We start from the raw sequence: 19,351 nt of genomic DNA on the forward strand, positions 1-19,351 counted from the left end.
TCATATATTTATATTTTATATCGCCAACGATTACGGCACGGGTTCAGATTACACACCGGAAGTTGATATCAGCCTCTCTTTGAAAACAAGATGGCGGACGTGAACATGCCCTATTGCCGGCTAGTATGCCAGTGTCAAAAATGGCGCCAACGTACTGCTGTACTGGCAGAGGGGCTGGGAGATACTGTCACACATAACCTTCTATAAAACGATTACTTCCGGTCACGTCTTCGCCCTTCAATTTCGGTGTTTGGTGGCCTTTTGCAGTGACTTGATTACTAGAAGTGTAATGCAGGGGGTTATACGTGTACTACACCGTATATTATGGGACTCAAAGGGGTTATCCCATCCCCTTACTTTCGGCTTTCCGCCTCATCTGGCCTGTTCCCCGCTGCCGGATGTGGTACTGAAAGCCGAAAGCAATTTGCGTAACTTCCATTGACTTTAATGTGAATTACGCAAAAGGCGTTTTTTTTACGTAAATCCGGGAGTTACGTAAACAGCGTGGCTCGCGTAACTCCCTGATTTACGTAAGCAAATTAAACCGCTGGGTTACGCCGTTGGTGTAACTCTTATTAAAGTCAAAGGGAGTTACGTAAATTGCGTAACTCCCTCTTTGGCTGCTTTCAGCTTTCCCGCTAGAGGAGTAAGGAGATGGACTAACTCAATGCATATCTACTTCTAAGAACCGATTTTACATGAATGACTGTAGCCATGTTATAGGTCTATATCAGTGGTCTTCAACCTGCAGACCTCCAGATGTTGCAAAACTACAACTCCCAGCATGCCCGGACAGCTGTTGACTGTCCGGGCATGCTGGGAGTTATAGTTTTGCAACATCTGGACGTCCTCAGGTTGAAGACCACTGGTCTATATGATGCCTGATAAACTCTGTGGCTGTTGCAAAATTACAACTAAAACTACAACTCCCAGCATGCTTGGATGGCTTTTTGGACAGCTGGAGCCACCCTGGTTGGGAAACCCTGACTAAGGCTGGGTTCACACTACGTTTTTGCCATACTGTTTTCAATCCGTTTTTCTTAAGAAAACTGTATGGCAAAAAAAGGGATGGAACAGTATGGGAAAAAGTAAACCGTATGCGTTTTTAAACAGTATACTGTTTTTAAAAGTGTATACAGTTCCGTCAGTTTTTATAGAAAAAAAACATACGTTTTTGAAAATTTTGTCCATTTTTAATGGGAGGGGTCTTGGGTGGGGACTTTAGGATTCAAATGGGCATGTGCAAAGTAAAAACGTATACATTTTTGCCGTATGGAACCGTATGCATGTGCGTTTTCCATTGACGTCCATGTTAAAAAAAACGTATGCGGTTGCAGTACGTTTTTTAAACCGGAGTCAAAACCGTGGTTGACCAGCAGAGCACTTGAGGTCCACACAGGGTATTTTTACACTCTGAAGAAATGGGGATACAAATTTTGGGGTCATTTTCTCTTATTACCCCTTGTAAAAATGTAAAATTTGGGGAAAAAACAGCATTTTAGCCAAAATTTTTTTTTTCATTTACACATCCAACTTTAACAAAAAGTCGTCAAACACCTGTGAGGTGATCAGGCTCACTGTACCCCTTGTTACATTCCTTGAGGAGTGTAGTTTCCAAAATAGTATGCCATGTGTTTTTTTTTCTTTTCTTTTTTGCTGTCCTGGCACCATAGGGGCTTCCTAAATGCGACATGCCCCCCAAAAACCATTTCAGCAAAATTTGCTTTCCAAAAGCCAAATGTGACTCCTTCTCTTCTGAGCATTGTAGTACGCCCGCAGAGCACTCGACTTAGCAATATGCCAATTGCAATTCAACTAACATGGTGTATGTAATAGAATGCACTGCCTGTAACCTGAGGTATGTAGGATGCACCATTGGCCATTAAAAGTTAGAATCCGCAAACATCTATATGACGCGGTGAAAACTGAAAGTAGCAGGAACAAATCTCTACATTTTTCCCAGGTTCACAATGGCAGTGTGGCAAATTTCAGGTTATATGGAATTGAGAGAGTTAGAAAAGCCACAAGAGGGGGTGACATGCAAAGAAAATAGTTCAGCCGGGAGGCTTTTTGGCAGTATACATTGCGGACTAGAGCTCGCCATGGTTTGAACGAAAGAAAGGAATTCATGCTGCATTATTAACGAACTGACACTTGCACATACATTGTTGCGATAAATAACGAGTCACATTACACTGGTCACCTTACATCGGGACAGTTTTTTTTTTTTTCTCTCAACATATAAGATTCACACTTGCAACAATCTTGAGCAATGCATAAAGGTATCAGTTCACACAGCGCGGTAGTCAGATTGCGATTTAACAAGCGCTAGAAGGTTCTGATGTAATTGAACCCACATTGTCATGTGTTCACATTTGAACATAGCTCCTGTTGGGTAAGAATTCACACAGTGCGACTCCTAAATCATCACCTCCGCAGTCTCTGATATTCAATAACAAGTTTGGCAGTTTATGCGGGAGACATGGGAAGTGACAAGGGAGACACTAAGCTATGAAAATGCAACAGTCAGTTTTAAAGTATACCTGTTTGTGTTGTATTTTAAGGAACAATGTTTGTTGCACATTTTTCTCACTAAGCATGTGCGCCTCCCTCCTGGATCAGGTATTTAGGAGGTGGGATGCACACAGGTGTGGTGATCAAGAACGCGCATGCCTTCGAAATGCGTCCATGTGAGTTGTTTGCCGGCATGGTGATGGTGTTTGGAGTGTGCTCTGGATTTTAAAGAAACGAATAAAGATTCAAGATTTTAAAGCGCAACTGTCATGGAAATTATACCCCCCAGACTAATACCATGATAGTATAGATGATGATACGTGTAATGCAGCTGTACTTTTGGCTGCTGTTTATCACTCTTTATCAGCAGGAAAATAGTTTTATCGTGCGGTCAGCAACTGTCGGATAGGCGTGGCTGGGGATCGTAATGCCCCGCCTCTGCCACGCCTATCCCCTGTAAGTGAGCGCTGGACCACTGTGTGATTGACACATAGGTCCCTACCCCCCAATGTTCATGATGTGCGGGCCGGCGTGACTCCACTGAGCCTGTACATATAATGTGCACCTTTATGTTATATGATATACAGTGCCCGTACGCCTCCTCTTTCTTCTCCTGGTGCCGGAGACGCGCTACTTCTGCTTTCACTACAGGCAGTGAGCTCGCTCCCTGCCTCTAGCACTGCGCAGGCGCACTGAGCTGGCGGCAGACAACGGGAGCGAGCTCACTGCCTATAGTGAAAGCAGAAGCAGCGCATCTCCAGCACCATGAGAAGAAAGAGGAGGAGTACGGGCACTGTACTGTATCATAAAGGTGCACATTATATGTATAGGCTCAGTGGAGTCACGCCGGCCCACACATCATGGACATCGGGGGTGGGGACCTATGTGTCAATCACACAGTGGTCCAGCGCTCACTTACAGGGGATAGGTGTGGCGGAGGCGGGGCATTATGATCCCCAGCCACGCCTATTAGTCTGTTGCTGACCGGACGATAAAACTATTTTCCTGCTGATAAAGAGTGATAAACAGCAGCCAAAAGTACAGCTGCATTACACGTATCATCATCTATACTATCATGGTATTAGTCTGGGGGGTATAATTTCCATGACAGTTGCGCTTTAAGGTACTGTTGGATACCTCGTTCTTCATTTGCTTACACGTATGGAGCCAGGCCAGGCACGAAGTTCGTGCAGACCGTGGAGGAGGTGAGCTGAAAGAACTTTTTGCTTTCTTTCATTAACAAACCTTTACATGCAAACATAAAGTAGACATATTGAATATGTGAATCAATATATAATTTATTTGGAATATTCATTTTCCTTATAAGCAGAGAGCTTCAAAGTAAAAAAAAAAAAAGCTAAATTTTCATAAAATTTTGGAAATGAGGCAAGTATCGACAAAATTTTACCACTAACATAAAGTAGAATATGTCACGAAAAAACTATCTCGGAATCAGAATGAAAGGTAAAAGCATCCCAGAGTTATTAATGCTTGAAATGACAGTGGTCAGATGTACAAAAAATGGCCGGGTCCTACACTGAAAATTGTCTGGGTCCTTATGGGGTTAAGGGGGATCTCCAGTCTTAAAAAACGTATCCCCTATCCTAAGGATAAGGTATAAGTTTCAAATCGTGGGGGGACCCAGCAATCTCCCGTACGGGGCCCTGGCAGCCTGCGGAAAGGGGGCGTGTTGACCACCGTATGAAGCAGCGTCTGACACGCCCCCTCAATACAACTCTATGGCAGAGCAGGAGCGCTGCCTTCATCAATCTCTGGCTCTTCCATAGCGCTGTATTGAGGGAGTGTGTTGACCGTCGCTTCCTGCGGTGGTCGACACACGCTCTCTGGCCAGCGAGCCGGGGCCCCGTACACCCTCTGCAATCTGAAACTTTTCCCCCTATCCTTAGGATAGGGGATACGTTTTTCAGGACTGGACTACTCCTTTAAGGACACAGGCAGTTTGATTTTTGCATTTTCGTTTTTTCATCCTTGCCTTCTAAGAGACAGAACTCTTTCATTTTTTCATCCGTAGACCCATCTGAGGGCTTGTTTTTTGTACGACCATAACCTTAATTCATTTTTCTGAGATGTAATGTGACCTCAAATCAGCAATTTTGTGTTTTTTTTTTTTTTTTTTTTACATTCACACCGTTCACCGTACGGTATCATTAACATTACATTTTAATAGAGCAAACATTTAAACACGCGGCAATACCAAATATGTTTATAATGCAGCAGATGCAGTCATCAGTTTTGATCATGGCATTTGAAGGGTTAATGGTGGGCTTCAGCGCGATCGCTGAAGTTTGCCATTTCTGGCAGCTCCCAGGTTGCCCATAGCAGCTGGAAGCTGCCGTGTGGGAAGCGAGTGCAGCTCCTGTGCTTGCTTCATGTACAGGACATAAATGTACATCATTTCATGGCGGTGTCAGCTACTATCAGTAGCCAGATGCTCATTACTAATGACGTGCAGTGACAATCCCACTGGTGCCTGTTAATAACCCTTTAGATGCCATGATCAGTGCGATCATGGCATGTAAAGGATTAAATGATCCATCCCAGCTAGCTCAGAGGGCTCATCAGGCCCCGTGACCCTATGAGCTAACATGGCATCTGAGGGTCCCCTTACCTGCCTTTGGCTGCCTGCTCAGCACTCCAGTGATGCAGCCTGGAAAAGCCAGACTCTATCAGTGGAGCACCAATCTCACTGTTCAATGCTATGCAAAAATGGTACCAATAAAACTGCAGATGACAATTCTATAGAGAAACTGACGCTCAATTGAAACATAGAATATGTCAGCGGATAAGAACCATTTGGCCCACCTAGTCTGCCCAATATCCTGAATACTATGAATAGTCCCTGGCTCTTATAGCCTTATGCCTATCCCTTGCATGCTTAACCCTTTCATGACCAAGCAATTTTTTTTCTAACTCACGTTTTTTTTCCTCCTCACCTTCTAAGACCTTTAACTTTTTTTATTTTTCGACAGACAAAGTTGTATTAGGGCTTATTTTCTGTGTGACTTGTTCTTTCCACTGATATACTTTTTAGACTTGTGCACTAGAAAAATTTTCGTTTCATTTCGTTTCGTTTTTTCGTTTTGGAAAAAAATTTCGGTTCGGCAATATTTTCGGTTTAGATTTTTCGGATACATTCGGTATTCGGGTTGATTTTTTTCGGATACATTCGGTATTCGGGTACATTCGGTAAAATTTTTATTAATTTTTGGACTTTAGCGATCCTAAAAAATTATGGCCATACCTTTTTTATTAAAATTTCGTAGGGTACCATAAAAAAATCATAATAAAAAAGATACAGTAGTGATGGAAAAAATTGTATCTAATGAAATGTATCATTTTTATTATGAAATGTTTATTCATTTTTAAACAGGGATCAATTTATGTGAGCGGGTAAAGCACTAAAAATGTAGCCGACAATAGTAAATATGTAGTGTGTGCGTGTTTTTCACTTTTTTATAAAACGTTTTTTAGGTAGTACTACTACTCCCAGCATGGAACACACTCTTCCATGATGGGAGTAGTAGTTACCTGTACTAATTGACAGATCGCAGGGCTCCCTTGCGATCCTCTTGTATAATGTATAGATGCGGCGGCTGCTCTTCTATGGTCCCCTGCACTCACGTATATATACACATATTCATATTTCCCGCAGAGCTGTGATTGGCCAGATGGTTCCAGCCAATCACAGCTCTCTGTGAGAAATAGGAATATGTGTATATATACGGCGGTGCAGGGGACCATAGGAGAACGGCCGCCGCATCCATACATTATACTGGAGGATCGCAGCGGCTGTCAGGAGTGATACCCGCAGTGATCTTTCCTTTACTACAAGTACTACTACTCCCAACATGGAGTACACTCTGCTCCATGCTGGGAGCTGTAGTACCTGCATTAATAGACAGATTGCAGGGGGTGTCAGAAGTTACACTCGCTGCCATATGTCTATTAATGCAGGTACTACAGCTCCCAGCATGGAGCAGAGTGTGCTCCATGTTGGGAGTATTAGTACCTGCAGTAAGGGACAGATCCCATCGGATGTCACTCCTCCTGACACCCGCTGCGATCCTCCTGATGTGAATGTCGGGATCAGCTGTTCTCAGGGCTACAGAGTCGGGAGAACAGCTGACGCTGAGCCGTAGGTATACATCATATATCTACTGCCCAGCAAGAACTTACAGTGAGCCTGCAGTGTGTATACAGTATACACATTGCTGGCTCACTTAACCCCTTGCTGAGCTGTGCGCTATGCGCAAGCCCAGCAAGGGAAGAGTTAACTTACACTGCTGGACAGTGTAGGTTAACCCTTTGGGCGGTATACACTATATACAGCTATCTATAGATAGCTGTATACAGTGTATACAGAAGACGAAGTCCAGCTTACTTCCCTCGAGTCCCGGGCCGGTCTGTGTAGCTCCGCCCCCTAGTGATGACGTCATTAGGGGGCGGAGCTACAGAAGGGAACAAGGCTAGTTAATCTGAAGCTCTGTTCACATTGTCCGTTTTGTATAATGTGAACAGACCCTTCTGGCAGTGTCTACCCAGACAGGGAGACTCCAGCTGTTGCTAAACTACAACTCCCAGCATGCCCAGACAGCCAAAGGCTGTCTGGGCATGCTGGGAGTTGTAGTTTTGCACCAATTGGTGGCTCCCTGTTTGGGTAGACATTGCATCATGGGTGCTCTCCCCAGCGGACAGCGCCAAAAATGTCATAACCAATTTTTTGTGTTTTTTTTCTTCTCGTTTCAGATCCGTGTATGCAGAGGATTACTGCGGGTTATTTTTTTTTTCCTTTAATAAAATGGTTAACGAGGGCTGTGGGGGAGTGTTTTTTTAAATAAAATAATTTTTCCAATGTGTTGTGTTTTTTTATTTTTTTTTATTGAATTTTCAGGGTTAGTAGTGGAAGCTGTCTTATTGACGGACTCCATTACTAGGCCAGGGCTTAGTGCTAGCCACAAAAATAGCTAGCGCTAACCCCCAATTATTATCCCGGTACCCACCGCCACAGGGGTGCCGGGAAGAGCCGGTACCAACAGGCCCGGAGCGTCAAAAATGGCGCTCCTGGACCTAGGCGGTAACAGGCTGGCGTTATTTAGGCTGGGGAGGGCCAGTAACAATCGTCCTAGCCCACTCTAGTAACGTCAGGCTGTTGCTGTTTGGTTGGTATTGTGCTGAGAATGAAAATACGGGGAACCCTATGCGTTTTTTTTAAATTTAAATATAAAATAATAATAAAAAAAAAAAACGCATAGGGTTCCCCGTATTTTCATTCTCAGCACAATACCAACCAAACAGCAACAGCCTGACGTTACCAGGGTGGGCGAGGACCATTGTTACTGGCCCTCCCCAGCCTAAATAACGCCAGCCTGTTACCGCCTAGGCCCAGGAGCGACATTTTTGACGCTCCGGGCCTGTTGGTACCGGCTCTTCCCGGCACCCCTGTGGCGGTGGGTACCGGGGCAATAATTGGGGGTTAGCGCTAGCTGTTTTTGTGGCTAACACTAAGCCCTGGCCTAGTAATGGATTCCGTCAATAAGACAGCTTCCACTACTAACCCTGAAAATTCGATAAAAAAAAAAAAAAAACAACACATTGGAAAAATTATTTTATTTAAAAAAACACTCCCCCACAGCCCTCGTTTACCATTTTATTAAAGGAAAAAAAAATAATCCGCCGTAATCCATCGAATCCGCAGTAATCCTCTGCATACACGGATCTGAAACGAAAAAAAACACAAAAAAAATGGTTATGACATTTCTGGCGCTGTCTGCTGGGGAGAGCACCCATGATGCAATGTCTACCCAAACAGGGAGCCACCAATTGGTGCAAAACTACAACTCACAGCATGCCCAGACAGCCTTTGGCTGTCTGGGCATGCTGGGAGTTGTAGTTTAGCGACAGCTGGAGTCTCCCTGTCTGGGTAGACACTGCCAGAAGGGTCTGTTCACATTATACAAAACGTACAATGTGAACAGAGCTTCAGATTAACTAGCCTTGTTCCCTTCTGTAGCTCCTCCCCCTCATGACGTCATCACTAGGGGGCGGAGCTACACTGACTGGCCCGGGACTCGAGGGAAGTAAGCTGGACTTCGTCTTCTGTATGCACTGTATACAGCTATCTATAGATAGCTGTATATAGTGTATACCGCCCAAAGGGTTAACCTACACTGTCCAGCAGTGTAAGTTAACTCTTCCCTTGCTGGGCTTGCGCATAGCGCACAGCTCAGCAAGGGGTTAAGTGAGCCAGCAATGTGTATACTGTATACACATTGCAGGCTCACTGTAAGTTCTTGCTGGGCAGTAGATATACGATGTATACCTACGGCTCAGCGTCAGCTGTTCTCCCGGCTCTGTAGCCCTGAGAACAGCTGATCCCGACATTCACATAAGGACGATCGCAGCGGGTGTCAGGAGGAGTGACATCCCTGGGATCTGTCCCTTACTGCAGGTACTAATACTCCCAACATGGAGCACACTCTGCTCCATGCTGGGAGCTGTAGTACCTGCATTAATAGACATATCGCAGCAAGTGTAACTTCTGACACCCGCTGCGATCTGTCTATTAATGCAGGTACTACAGCTCCCAGCATGGAGCAGAGTGTACTGCATGTTGGGAGTAGTAGTACTTGTAGTAAAGGAAAGATCACTGCGGGTATCACTCCTGACACCCGCTGTGATGCTCCTGTATAATGTATGGATGCAGTGGCTGCTCTTCTATGGTCCCCTGCATGGCCGTATATATACACATATTCCTATTTCTCACAGAGAGCTGTGATTGGCTGGAACCATCTGGCCAATCACAGCTCTGCGGGAAATATGAATATGTGTATATATACGTGAGTGCAGGGGACCATAGAAGAGCAGCCGGCGCATCTATACATTATACAAGAGGATCGCAAGGGACCCCTGCAATCTGTCAATTAGTACAGGTAACTACTACTCCCATCATGGAACAGTGTGTTCCATGATGGGAGTAGTAGTACTACCTAAAAAATGTTTTAAAAAAAATGAAAAACACGCACACACTACATTTTTATTATTGTCGGCTACATTTTTAGTGCTTTACCCGCTCACATAAATTGATCCCTGTTTAAAAATGAATAAACATTTCATAATAAAAATGATACATTTCGTTAGATACAATTTTTTCCATCACTACTGTATCTTTTTTATTATGATTTTTTTATGATACCCTACGAAATTTTAATAAAAAAAAGGTATCTCCATAATTTTTTAGGATCGCTAAAGTCCAAAAAAAGAATAAAAATATTTACCGAATGTTCGGGAAATAATGAATGTATTTGTTACTTTGCTATATGTATTGTCGTGGCGATTCGGGAATGTTCAAAATATGTTTTCGTGCATTCGGATCCGTCCGAATGCACGAAAACGGTAAAATTCGGTGAATTAGATATTCGTGCCAAACCGAATTGCACATGTCTAATACTTTTTATTTTTATCATATAATGTATTACGAAGCCAGAAAACAATTATATGTAGCGCAAAATTGAAAGATACTACTCTCTTAACTAAGTCTTCCTGATATTACTTTTGCCCCTCTGATATATAATCTACCAATTTTGAAACACCGTGCTCTTAAAAAATGTCATATCCACAGAACCTATGGTTATTTCAAAAGAAAGAAATAATAGATCTAGCTGATGACTCCAAGTAGAATATTACAAAAAAGGAGAAGAAACACAGAAAATGGCTATTCTCATATTCTCAGAGCCACCAAATGCAAGAGAATGGTCAGAGATTATGAAAATGATAAGTAAACACACAAGAAATATTTGTTTGTGATTGTGTGGGGAGGGGGGGGAAGAAGAGAGATGGGTTCCTTTTTTCTCTCTCAAGCAGTATAAAGAGGGGAGGAGGGTGGATGGTTAAAGGGGTGCTCCGGGAGGAAACTCTTTTTTTTTTATATCAACTGACTCTAGAAAGTTAAACAGCTCAATGCTGAGCACTGTGGTCAGACTGAAAAGAACAACTCAACTTCCTCTATAGTATACAGCAGCTGATAAGTACTGGAAGGATTACAATTTTTTAATAGAAATAATTTACAAATCTGTATAGCTTTCTAGCACCAGTTGATTTAAAAAAATAATAAAAAATCATTTTCCAACTAAGTACCCCTTTAAAAGTATTTTTTTGATAAATTTGTGGAATTCACTAAAATTTGATGTGCATATTTTTTGATATTGTAAATTAACAAATATCTGTGCATATTTTTGTATGGAATTTTAAAAGTAATAAAATCAAAATGTAAAAAAAGAGATTTAGCTGAGGACGATCACATCATTATTAAAGCAACTGACACTGGAGGTGAAATAGTCATTCTTGATCGTGCTGATCATATCAAGGAAGCTAACAGAATGCTGACAGACCACACGTTGTACATATTGCCATCATACACAAGAGATACACCAGATTTGATCAAGTCTATTATAGACCTCCTATGGGGAAATGTATAGTGTAGTGAATGGGTTTCCGTTCACAAATTCACACTTCGGAATTTTGAAGCGGAATTTGTGAACGGAAAATCCGCTTGGAAATATCCGCCTGAAGAATGGCGGTGCTCTTTCTTCAGGCGGAAATCCGCGCGGAACACATTGCAGTCTATTGGAGACTGCAGTGTCTGTGCGATCCTAACACCCGAATGATTCATTGTTTCGGCGCTGGCCGCACTTGAAATCTCGGGGCGGAAATTTTCTGCCTGGAGATTCCGTAGTCTGAACCTAGCCTAATTGGCACACCGGAGTAGCTTGAAAGTAAAATCAAGGGCTTTTTTTCAATATCTATTGACACATGACAAGGGGAGGACATAGATGCAGCAGGCGGATAAAATGGGCAACAATTGTTTCGCACGAGTCGCGTGCTTCTACTGACTCCTTCGTATTAGAAGGAATACAATTCATACTCACCACTCAGGGATCCAGGACCCACGTCCTAGATGCCCTGAGCGAGCACCACTTTATATATGTGTACGTTCCAGTTGCTGACATGTCCGTGCAACTGTATGCATACATCCTAGCGGTCTGGACAGTGTGACGCACGGCAGGAGATCAGCAGCAGGTCCCGCTGCAGTTGTTGAGCTTGCGCCAGTTTTGGCAGCATTATGGCCTCCTGTCTGCCTAGTATGGCAGCCTGTGAGGTCCAGCGATAGGCTGCATCGCACAGGTTGTTATACTATGCTGCAGGATAGCTGTTAAAAGTATAAAGAATAAAAGGCTTTTCAATAAATAAAGTAAAAAAATAAATAAATGCCCCTTTCCCAACGAAGCCCTGTATTATCATGCAAAAACAAAAAAAAAGGCCCAAATTAATACATAATAGGTATTGTCATGTTTGTAATGACTTGTACAATTAAACGATGTTATTAATCCTGCACAGTGAATGCCGTAAAAATTAAAAGTGCAAGAATCGTTTATGAGATTGAAAGGTACCATGTATTGCAAAAATTGTACCAAAAAAAAGTACAGCTCGTCCCACGAAAAATAAGTCCTTACACAAAGGTGTTTGCCTAAAAATAAAAGTTTAGCTGTCAGAACATGGCAACACAAAAAAGGAAAAAAAATGATTTTGTTGTGAAAAGAAAAAAAAAACATAAAAAGCTATATATATTGTTTATCGCCATAATCATACTGACCCACCAAATAAAGATAACATAATTTTTACCACACAGTTAACGCAATAAAAAAACAACCTCAGAATTGCGTTACTCAGTAAAAGCGTGTCAGAGGTATTACCACTTAAAGAGACACATGACAGGTTTGGAAAGTTGGGCAACGTCATTAAGGTAAAAACAGGCGGCATCCATAAGAGTTTAAACTGTGCGCGCCTTTAAGACTCACTAAGAGTTCAAAGCACACTGCTGCTGTGCACGTCGCGTCTGCATAACGATGCGCACACAGAAATAATATTTGGAACTCTTTTTTTGCCCTGCACTGTGTGTGGCTGTATAACCATCTGTTTTCCTCTGTTAAGTTGAAAGGGTTTAAAATCCAGGTGGTGCTGGTCTATGGGGGGATTGATTAGGGTGCATTCACATCACGATTTTGCCATACTGTTTTGAATAATTTAAAAAAAAAAAACCATATCCTTCAAAAACTGACAAAACCGTGTACAAAATTGTGCAGTATAATAACCATTTACAGTTTTTATATTTTTCAAAAAGTAATTCCAGTGGATGTATTGTCCAGTGGAGGGATTGTCCCCAGTGAAATGAGTCTCCGTCTCTTACTGAGTAAAAGAAAGCACAATGTTTATAGGTGTCCCCTAGATCACAGATATTACATCCCAACAAATTAAAGCATGCCATGAATAACCATTAAGAGCATATGGGTGATAAGGCCCCATTCAGAATCAAGGCATACAGGTACAACACTGAGGAGAGACTAATCATACAAGGGACATAAGCAATTACAATGAACATAATACAACTAGACAATTTGGACAAAACAGAGAGTGGTGGACCGGACATAAACAACAAAAAATAGAAAACGCACAGCAGCAAACTAAGCTGCGGCTTGCAGCACAAGGGGGCGCCATTGCGCCTGCACTGCTGGACACACACACCAGAAAAGGAAATTGGAAGGAACACAGTTAAGGGTCTTCAGCAGAGCAGTAGAGCAAATTCAACCAAGCAGGTGTAAACAGCATCAACTTGAACAACATTCAATCAGAGAAACAGTAGGCATAAGGGAGCTTGCCCCTGCAATCAGCAGAGGACAAATATATCCGATAGCAAATATACATAGAGACATATACAGAGATATTACCAGTAATCAGCTATAACAACAAGAGAGCATAATATAATGATTATAGCAACACCCTGAGTCTAGGAGCAAAAGTGAAGGCATTCATGGCATTAGAGTTCAGTACTGCACCAGGACCCAGGTCAGTCTGGACCTAGGCAAGGAGATCCTCGACAGGCCTACTGGCGAATCTGCGATTCATGGGCGTCAAGCCAGGGATGGCGCAGCGTCCACACCATCAAAGAAATGTGTAGTTCCCATAACAAACGCCTGAAGACAAGCAGGATAAAGCAATGGACTAGAGATCATCCAGGGATCTGAGCCGTCTCTTAATTGCCAAGAAGGTAGCTCATTTTTTCTGGACATCTGCAGAGTAATCTGGAAAAAAAAAGGAAAGTATGTTGCCATCCACAGTGATTGGTTGCTGCTCCCTAGCCAGCCGCAGGATAGCATCTCGATCACGGTACTGCAGCAGCTTGACCGGCATGGGCCTCGGTGGACTTCCTGGAGGTAGTGGCCTCATAGGGACCCTGTGGGCCGCTCCACACAATATAGGCAGGGAATATTGGAAGCATCAAATAAGTCCTTCAGCCAGCTCTCAACATATTCAGTAGGATTTCGACCCTCCGCTCTCTGGCAGCCCCACTATGTGGATGTGTCGGCGCAGGTGATTCTCCAGGTCATCCGCCTTAGCCTTTAGAAATAGGATATCCTGATCATGACGGTTAGTGTCCTGAACCAACAGAGGTAGAGCATCCTTAATGTCACTGATGCGTCCCTCTGCTGCAGAGGTACCCTCTGTAAATTTTTGCAGATCATGGCGGATTAGCGTAATGTCAGACTGCACAGTGCCAACCTGAGTTGTTAAGCAAGAGAGAGTAATGTTGCACCGCTGAATCTCAGTGAATGCTTCCGCATTCTCCAGACTGCCTAAGAGGTGGTGAGGCCACAGTGAAGTCAGGTAGTGTAGTAGGGAGCGAGAAAAAGGAAAGTCTTGGGATATCGCCTGCATGAGGGCCCCATAATCCTCCAGGGTGTCCGCAGGAGCAGGAAATCCATCCACATGTATGGGCATATGTATATCGCATGGTAAAGCAATCCAGCCTCACCGCCACCTACTGTTGTTTTCCGGCCAGCCTGTTGCGGGTAGGCGATGGGGCACCCTTTCTTTGCGAGTTAGAGTGTTCCCGTCCTTTTTTTACCTCCCCATTTCAACCGCCATACATCGGGGCCACCAGGAGTAGAGGAATCCTTGGGTCCAGGTAGAGTACTCTGAGAACAGTGGACAACAACTAGTAATACAGGCACAGCAGCACAGAGGATGTCAGTAGACTTGCAGGGACAGCACCGCAGGGGTTCAATATACAGCAGGCAGAGGTCAGGGACCTGAGTCCAGTCACAGTGTAGCATTAGGCAGAAGGGAGTAATGCAGGTACAGCAGCACAGATTATTTCAGCACACTTGCAGAAAATGCACTGCAAGGATTTAAGTGGTGATTTTAGTATGTACCTGGCAGACAGTAATGGACATGCTTAGGAAGGCTCTGCGCTTGTCTTGGGGCTAAATGGCTATGTCATGAGATTACCATAACACTGTGGCTAGCTTAGCTTTTTGTGAACTGGTATTTCCTGTTTGAGTTTTCTTTTGCCTAAAAATCCCATAATTCCATTTTCCTCCCTCCCACACATCAGCCACACCACCCATTGACCCCACCCATTGAAACATAGATGAGCGGCATCCATTCAAAAGACCTTTGGTTTTCAATCAGGGTGCTTACAGCTATTGCATTAGTTGCAGATTGATCTCTCTCCCACCAAGCGATCGCTCCACCCATTGAAGCAGACAGGCTCCCTGTCATCAGCTGACTAGGGAGTCAGGTCTCGGTCGCATTGCAACCTGGGAAAATCTGAGACAGCAGTCATTTTGTATGCTGTTAAAAATAAATATTGGGGTGAAAATCACAAAAGAATTGTGAGAAAACCATCACATACAGGTACAGACACCATATTATGAATTATACACATTTTACAGCCCCTGTAGCATAGTCAAATAAAAAAAATCCTGGAATACCCCTTTTAGAAAAAGAAAATGCCCCCAAAGCCACCACAATACCTGCTCTGTGTCCCGTGTAGTTATCCATGTGATTTTGCCAGTTCGTGTGGCCCCTGTTGTCTCCTAAATATTATTTTTCCTTGCTTGGAACCCAGACTACAACTCCCACCAGTCAGTGTGGCTCTGTGTAATGGCTGCCAGCTAACTGCTTTTACTATCTGTGTGCATGCTGTGTTGTTGTAAACACAGTTAGCAGCATGCACTTTACAAATATTTTCTTTCAAACTATCCTTCCCCCCTGCAATACATAATGCTGTCCTCTGAATGGCAGCAGTCAATGATAAGATCTACAGCAGGAAAAGGGCAGGGTTATGTGCTGAGGAGACTGGGCTTCTCTGCAGACAAGGTCCTCACACAGGGAGGGGGAGGTGTGGCTGTGAAGCCAGAGATCAAGGGGTGTTTGTCTTGCAGGAGGGTAGGTGCTAGTCTCATTGAGAAGTTTGCACAAAGACAAGCAGGATCTGAGAATTACGTCTGTTCTGTCCTCGCTACACGTTACCCTGTGGTGTGTGTAGTCTGACATGCAGATAAACCGCCCTATTCATCAAGAGACAAGACTGTATGGTGAAGTCTGTAGATTTATTGAGTCATAGGTAATAAGCACGCGGTGAAACTAGAAAACAATAGAGCAGAAAACATGAATAAACACATGTTCATATACAACTAACATATCAGCATTACAGCATATCAGCATTACAAGATAGCTGAAACATAGCATGTTATAACATGGATGACATGTGGAGAGCTGGTCTGCTGGTCACAACTTAAGACAGTGCAGCTACTGCTCTGGAACATAAGAGTCTGTGTAGCTGGAAGAAGCTGTGGCTGAGAAATACTGTAGGGCAAGTCCATAAGCTTACCAGCGATGCTGCCACATGGGGCAATGGAGTATGCAGTCTCTCTCTTCTTAGCACAGTCTGTAATGGAGTTCTTCCTCCCAAGATGCTTCACTTCACTGAGGAGGGATGGAAGGAGCAGAGGGACAAATCACTGAAAGGCAAAGTCAGCCACTAGATGAAGTGCCTGTGTAATCAGGCGCACTTTACAGTACATAAAGATGCTGGAGGCATGACACTCCCCGCTTGGTATCCGTGGATGCCACCAATTTAGTCTTCAGAAGATAGAAGCAAAATTAGTTCAGATATTGGTCTGAGAAACAACTTGGATTCACTTCCTTTTGCTATTTTCACTTCTACTTTGCGAACATGTCCATCTTCACTAGGGAATGTTTTGGTGACTAAGCCAAGAGGCCAATGGTTTCTTTGAATGTTCCAGGTCTGATACTGCATAGACCTTTGTACAGTGATGCCAGCCTTTACATTCATTTAGACTAGAAGTTCTCATACTACTGAATGAGCAAGTTATGTGAGTTAAACAGGTAATTGCTCGAACAAGTGACTTCTAGGTTGAAAATCGTTTGAATCTCTGAGATCCGAGTTGGTTATCTGAGGTTGTTGTGTGGAGTGTAGACACCTGAGGGCGGATTTCAACATCCAACTCTGCACCCACTAATTCAAAGGCATTCACGGTAGCTTGCTCTGGGTTGTACAATAATTTTGGTCCTGAAAACCACGTAGTGTTATTCAAATGATTAGCAGCAACGGCTCTAGTAGCATGATCAGCAGGGTTCTGGTCTGTAGGTACATAGTGCCACTGCTTTGGATGGACAGATCTCCTAATCCGTAACACTCTGTTGTTAACATAGACATAGAATCTTCTGGTTTCATTGTAGATATAACCTAAGACCACCTTACTGTCTGTGTAGAACGCAACGTCTTTTAGGTCAATGTCCAATTTAGATGTAATTAATTCAGCTACCTCAACAGCTAGTACAGCAGCACATAGTTCTAGTCTGGGTACAGTGTGCTCAGGGTATGGTGCAAGTTTGGTTTTACCCATGACAAATCCGACATGGCATTGTACTTTAGAGTCCATGGTTTTAATATAGGCCACAGCAGCAATTGCCTTGACAGAAGCATCTGAAAATATGTAGAGTTTTTGGCTTTGTATTTCTGTAGAAGGCACTGGTGCATAGGGTCTAGCTACATTGAGCTTAGATAAAGCTGTTAGAGAGTTTTTCCACTCTTCCCACTGAATCCTTTGATCGGCTGGTAAAGGTGTGTCCCAGTCAGATGTTTCATGGGTTAAGTTTCTGAGTAGGGCTTTTCCTTGAATTGTAACTGGAGCTGCAAACCCCAAGGGATCATACAAGCTATTTATGGTGGACAGAACACTCCTACGTGTGAAGGGCTTTTCCTCCTTGCTGGCTTGGAAGATGAATGTGTCCGATATTAGATTCCAGAGAAGTCCAAGGCTGCGTTGTACTGGCATAGGGTCAGTCCCTAAGTCCAGGTCTTTCAAATCACTACAGCGATCCTGAGATGGAAAGGCTTCTATTAGTTCTTGACTATTGGAGGCTATTTTGTGAAGCCTGAGGTTTGGTTAGCAAGCATTTCTTGAGCTCTCCTGAGGAGATTAATAGCAGTCTCATTTGAAGGCATAGCTTTTAGGCAGTCATCAACATAGAAGTCCGTTTCTACGAATTTTCTGACATCTGATCCATATTCCGCCTCACCTTCTTGAGCAGACCTTTTGAGTCCATAAATTGCAACTGATGGCGAAGGACTGTTGCCAAAGATGTGCACTCTCATACGGTACTCTATAACTTCTTTAGAAAGATCATTGTCTCTGTACCAGAGAAATCTTAAGAAATTCCTGTTTTCCTTTTTGACAAGGAAACAATGAAACATATGTTGAATGTCAGCGGTGAAGGCAATAGAATCATTGCGGAAGCGCATGAGTACTCCCATAAGTTTGTTGTTCAGGTCTGGACCTGTCAAGAGAACATCATTTAAAGAGACACCATCAAACTTGGCACTAGAGTAAAACACCACCCTGATTTGGCCTGGTTTCTTTGGGTGGTATACTCCAAACATTGGTAGGTACCAGCATTCCTCAAAGTCTTTGAGTTTGGGAGCTATCTCTGCATGGCCATTTTCAAATATCTTTTTCATGAAGGTGAAGAAGTGGTTTCTCATTTCTTGTTTCCTCTGCAGGTTGTGCTTGAGAGAAGAGAAACGTTTTAGAGCTTGCTCTCTGTTATTAGGCAGGCGTTGTCTGGGACTCCTGAATGGAAGAGGTGCGACCCAGCTGTTAGTTTCATCTTTAACAAATCCATTGTGCATTATGTCTAAAAACAACTTGTCCTCTATTGACATTGCCACTTGATTATCCTTCGTTGTTCTCTGAAAGACTGTACAACCTAACTGATCTTCATAAATGTTAGATGCTGCATGGCTGTCACACGGAAGATCTGTATAGGTGCAGAGCAGTTGGTTGCAGTATGGCAATTCTTTGACATGAAAGTTGTTGTTGCATGGTTGGAAAAGAGAAGGTCGACCATTGTCTAGCATATTGGTGAGCATGCTGGTCACAGAGGTGGGAGTGTGCATGCGTCCCAAGCATACATCTCCTATTATGACCCATCCTAGGTCTAGCTTTTGGGCATAGGGAGCATTATTGGGGCCATTAATATGACGTCTCACCTTGTGTACTTGTAAAATATCTCTCCCAAGAAGTAGGATTATCTGTGCCTGATGATCAAGTTCTGGTATAAGATGTGCCATGCTCTTTAGGTGTGAATGATAGCTTGCTACCTCTCTTGTAGGAATTTCAGATCTGTTGTCAGGAATTTGGTTTCACTCAATTATGGTAGGCGAGGGAAGGCATGTCTGTCCATCTAAGGATTAAATTTGGTAGCCGGTGGCCTTCCTCCCCATTGTGGATGTGGTACCTGCACAGGTTTTTTAGGAGTATGGAGTGCTTGGTCCTTGAGTTTTGAAGATGTCAAAGAATGTTGATCTGGCTAAGGATCTATTACTCTGATCATCCAGTATAGCATACAGTTTTACAGCTTTGTCTATTTGGCCTTTTGGGTAGACTCTGAC

At 43.3% G+C, this 19,351-nt stretch overlaps 2 protein-coding genes across 5 annotated transcripts in view; one reads left to right on the top strand and one right to left on the bottom strand.

Moving 5' to 3' along the window:
* The first annotated feature begins 4 nt into the window (after positions 1-4).
* The window catches only part of LOC130294378 (sulfotransferase 2A1-like), a 120,284-nt gene continuing 100,937 nt past the window's right edge, over positions 5-19,351 (top strand). Inside the window, exon 1 of one of the 4 annotated variants that reach the window (XM_056544083.1) lies at positions 5-119. The gene's annotated coding sequence lies outside the window, so the exon portion shown is untranslated. Of the gene's footprint in view, positions 120-207; positions 287-620; positions 647-19,351 lie in introns of those variants that run through there. The other 3 variants (XM_056544082.1, XM_056544084.1, XM_056544086.1) reach the window with 3 other exon arrangements.
* On the bottom strand, positions 10,297-17,743 carry LOC130294377 (uncharacterized). The gene is made up of 2 exons (XM_056544081.1): positions 16,265-17,743; positions 10,297-16,017 (listed from the first exon to the last, which is right to left on the bottom strand). Exon 1 carries the CDS (start codon positions 17,733-17,735, stop codon positions 16,806-16,808), a length of 930 nt encoding a protein of 309 aa, XP_056400056.1. The 5' UTR covers positions 17,736-17,743; the 3' UTR covers positions 10,297-16,017; positions 16,265-16,805.

Source organism: Hyla sarda, chromosome 10, assembly GCF_029499605.1.
Source record: "Hyla sarda isolate aHylSar1 chromosome 10, aHylSar1.hap1, whole genome shotgun sequence".
NCBI classification, from domain to species: Eukaryota; Metazoa; Chordata; class Amphibia; order Anura; family Hylidae; genus Hyla; species Hyla sarda.

Bases quoted from the DNA above. Each gene is read 5' to 3' on its own strand.
- LOC130294377 (XM_056544081.1), bottom strand. From the start codon at position 17,735: ATGCCAGTACAACGCAGCCTTGGACTTCTCTGGAATCTAATATCGGAC.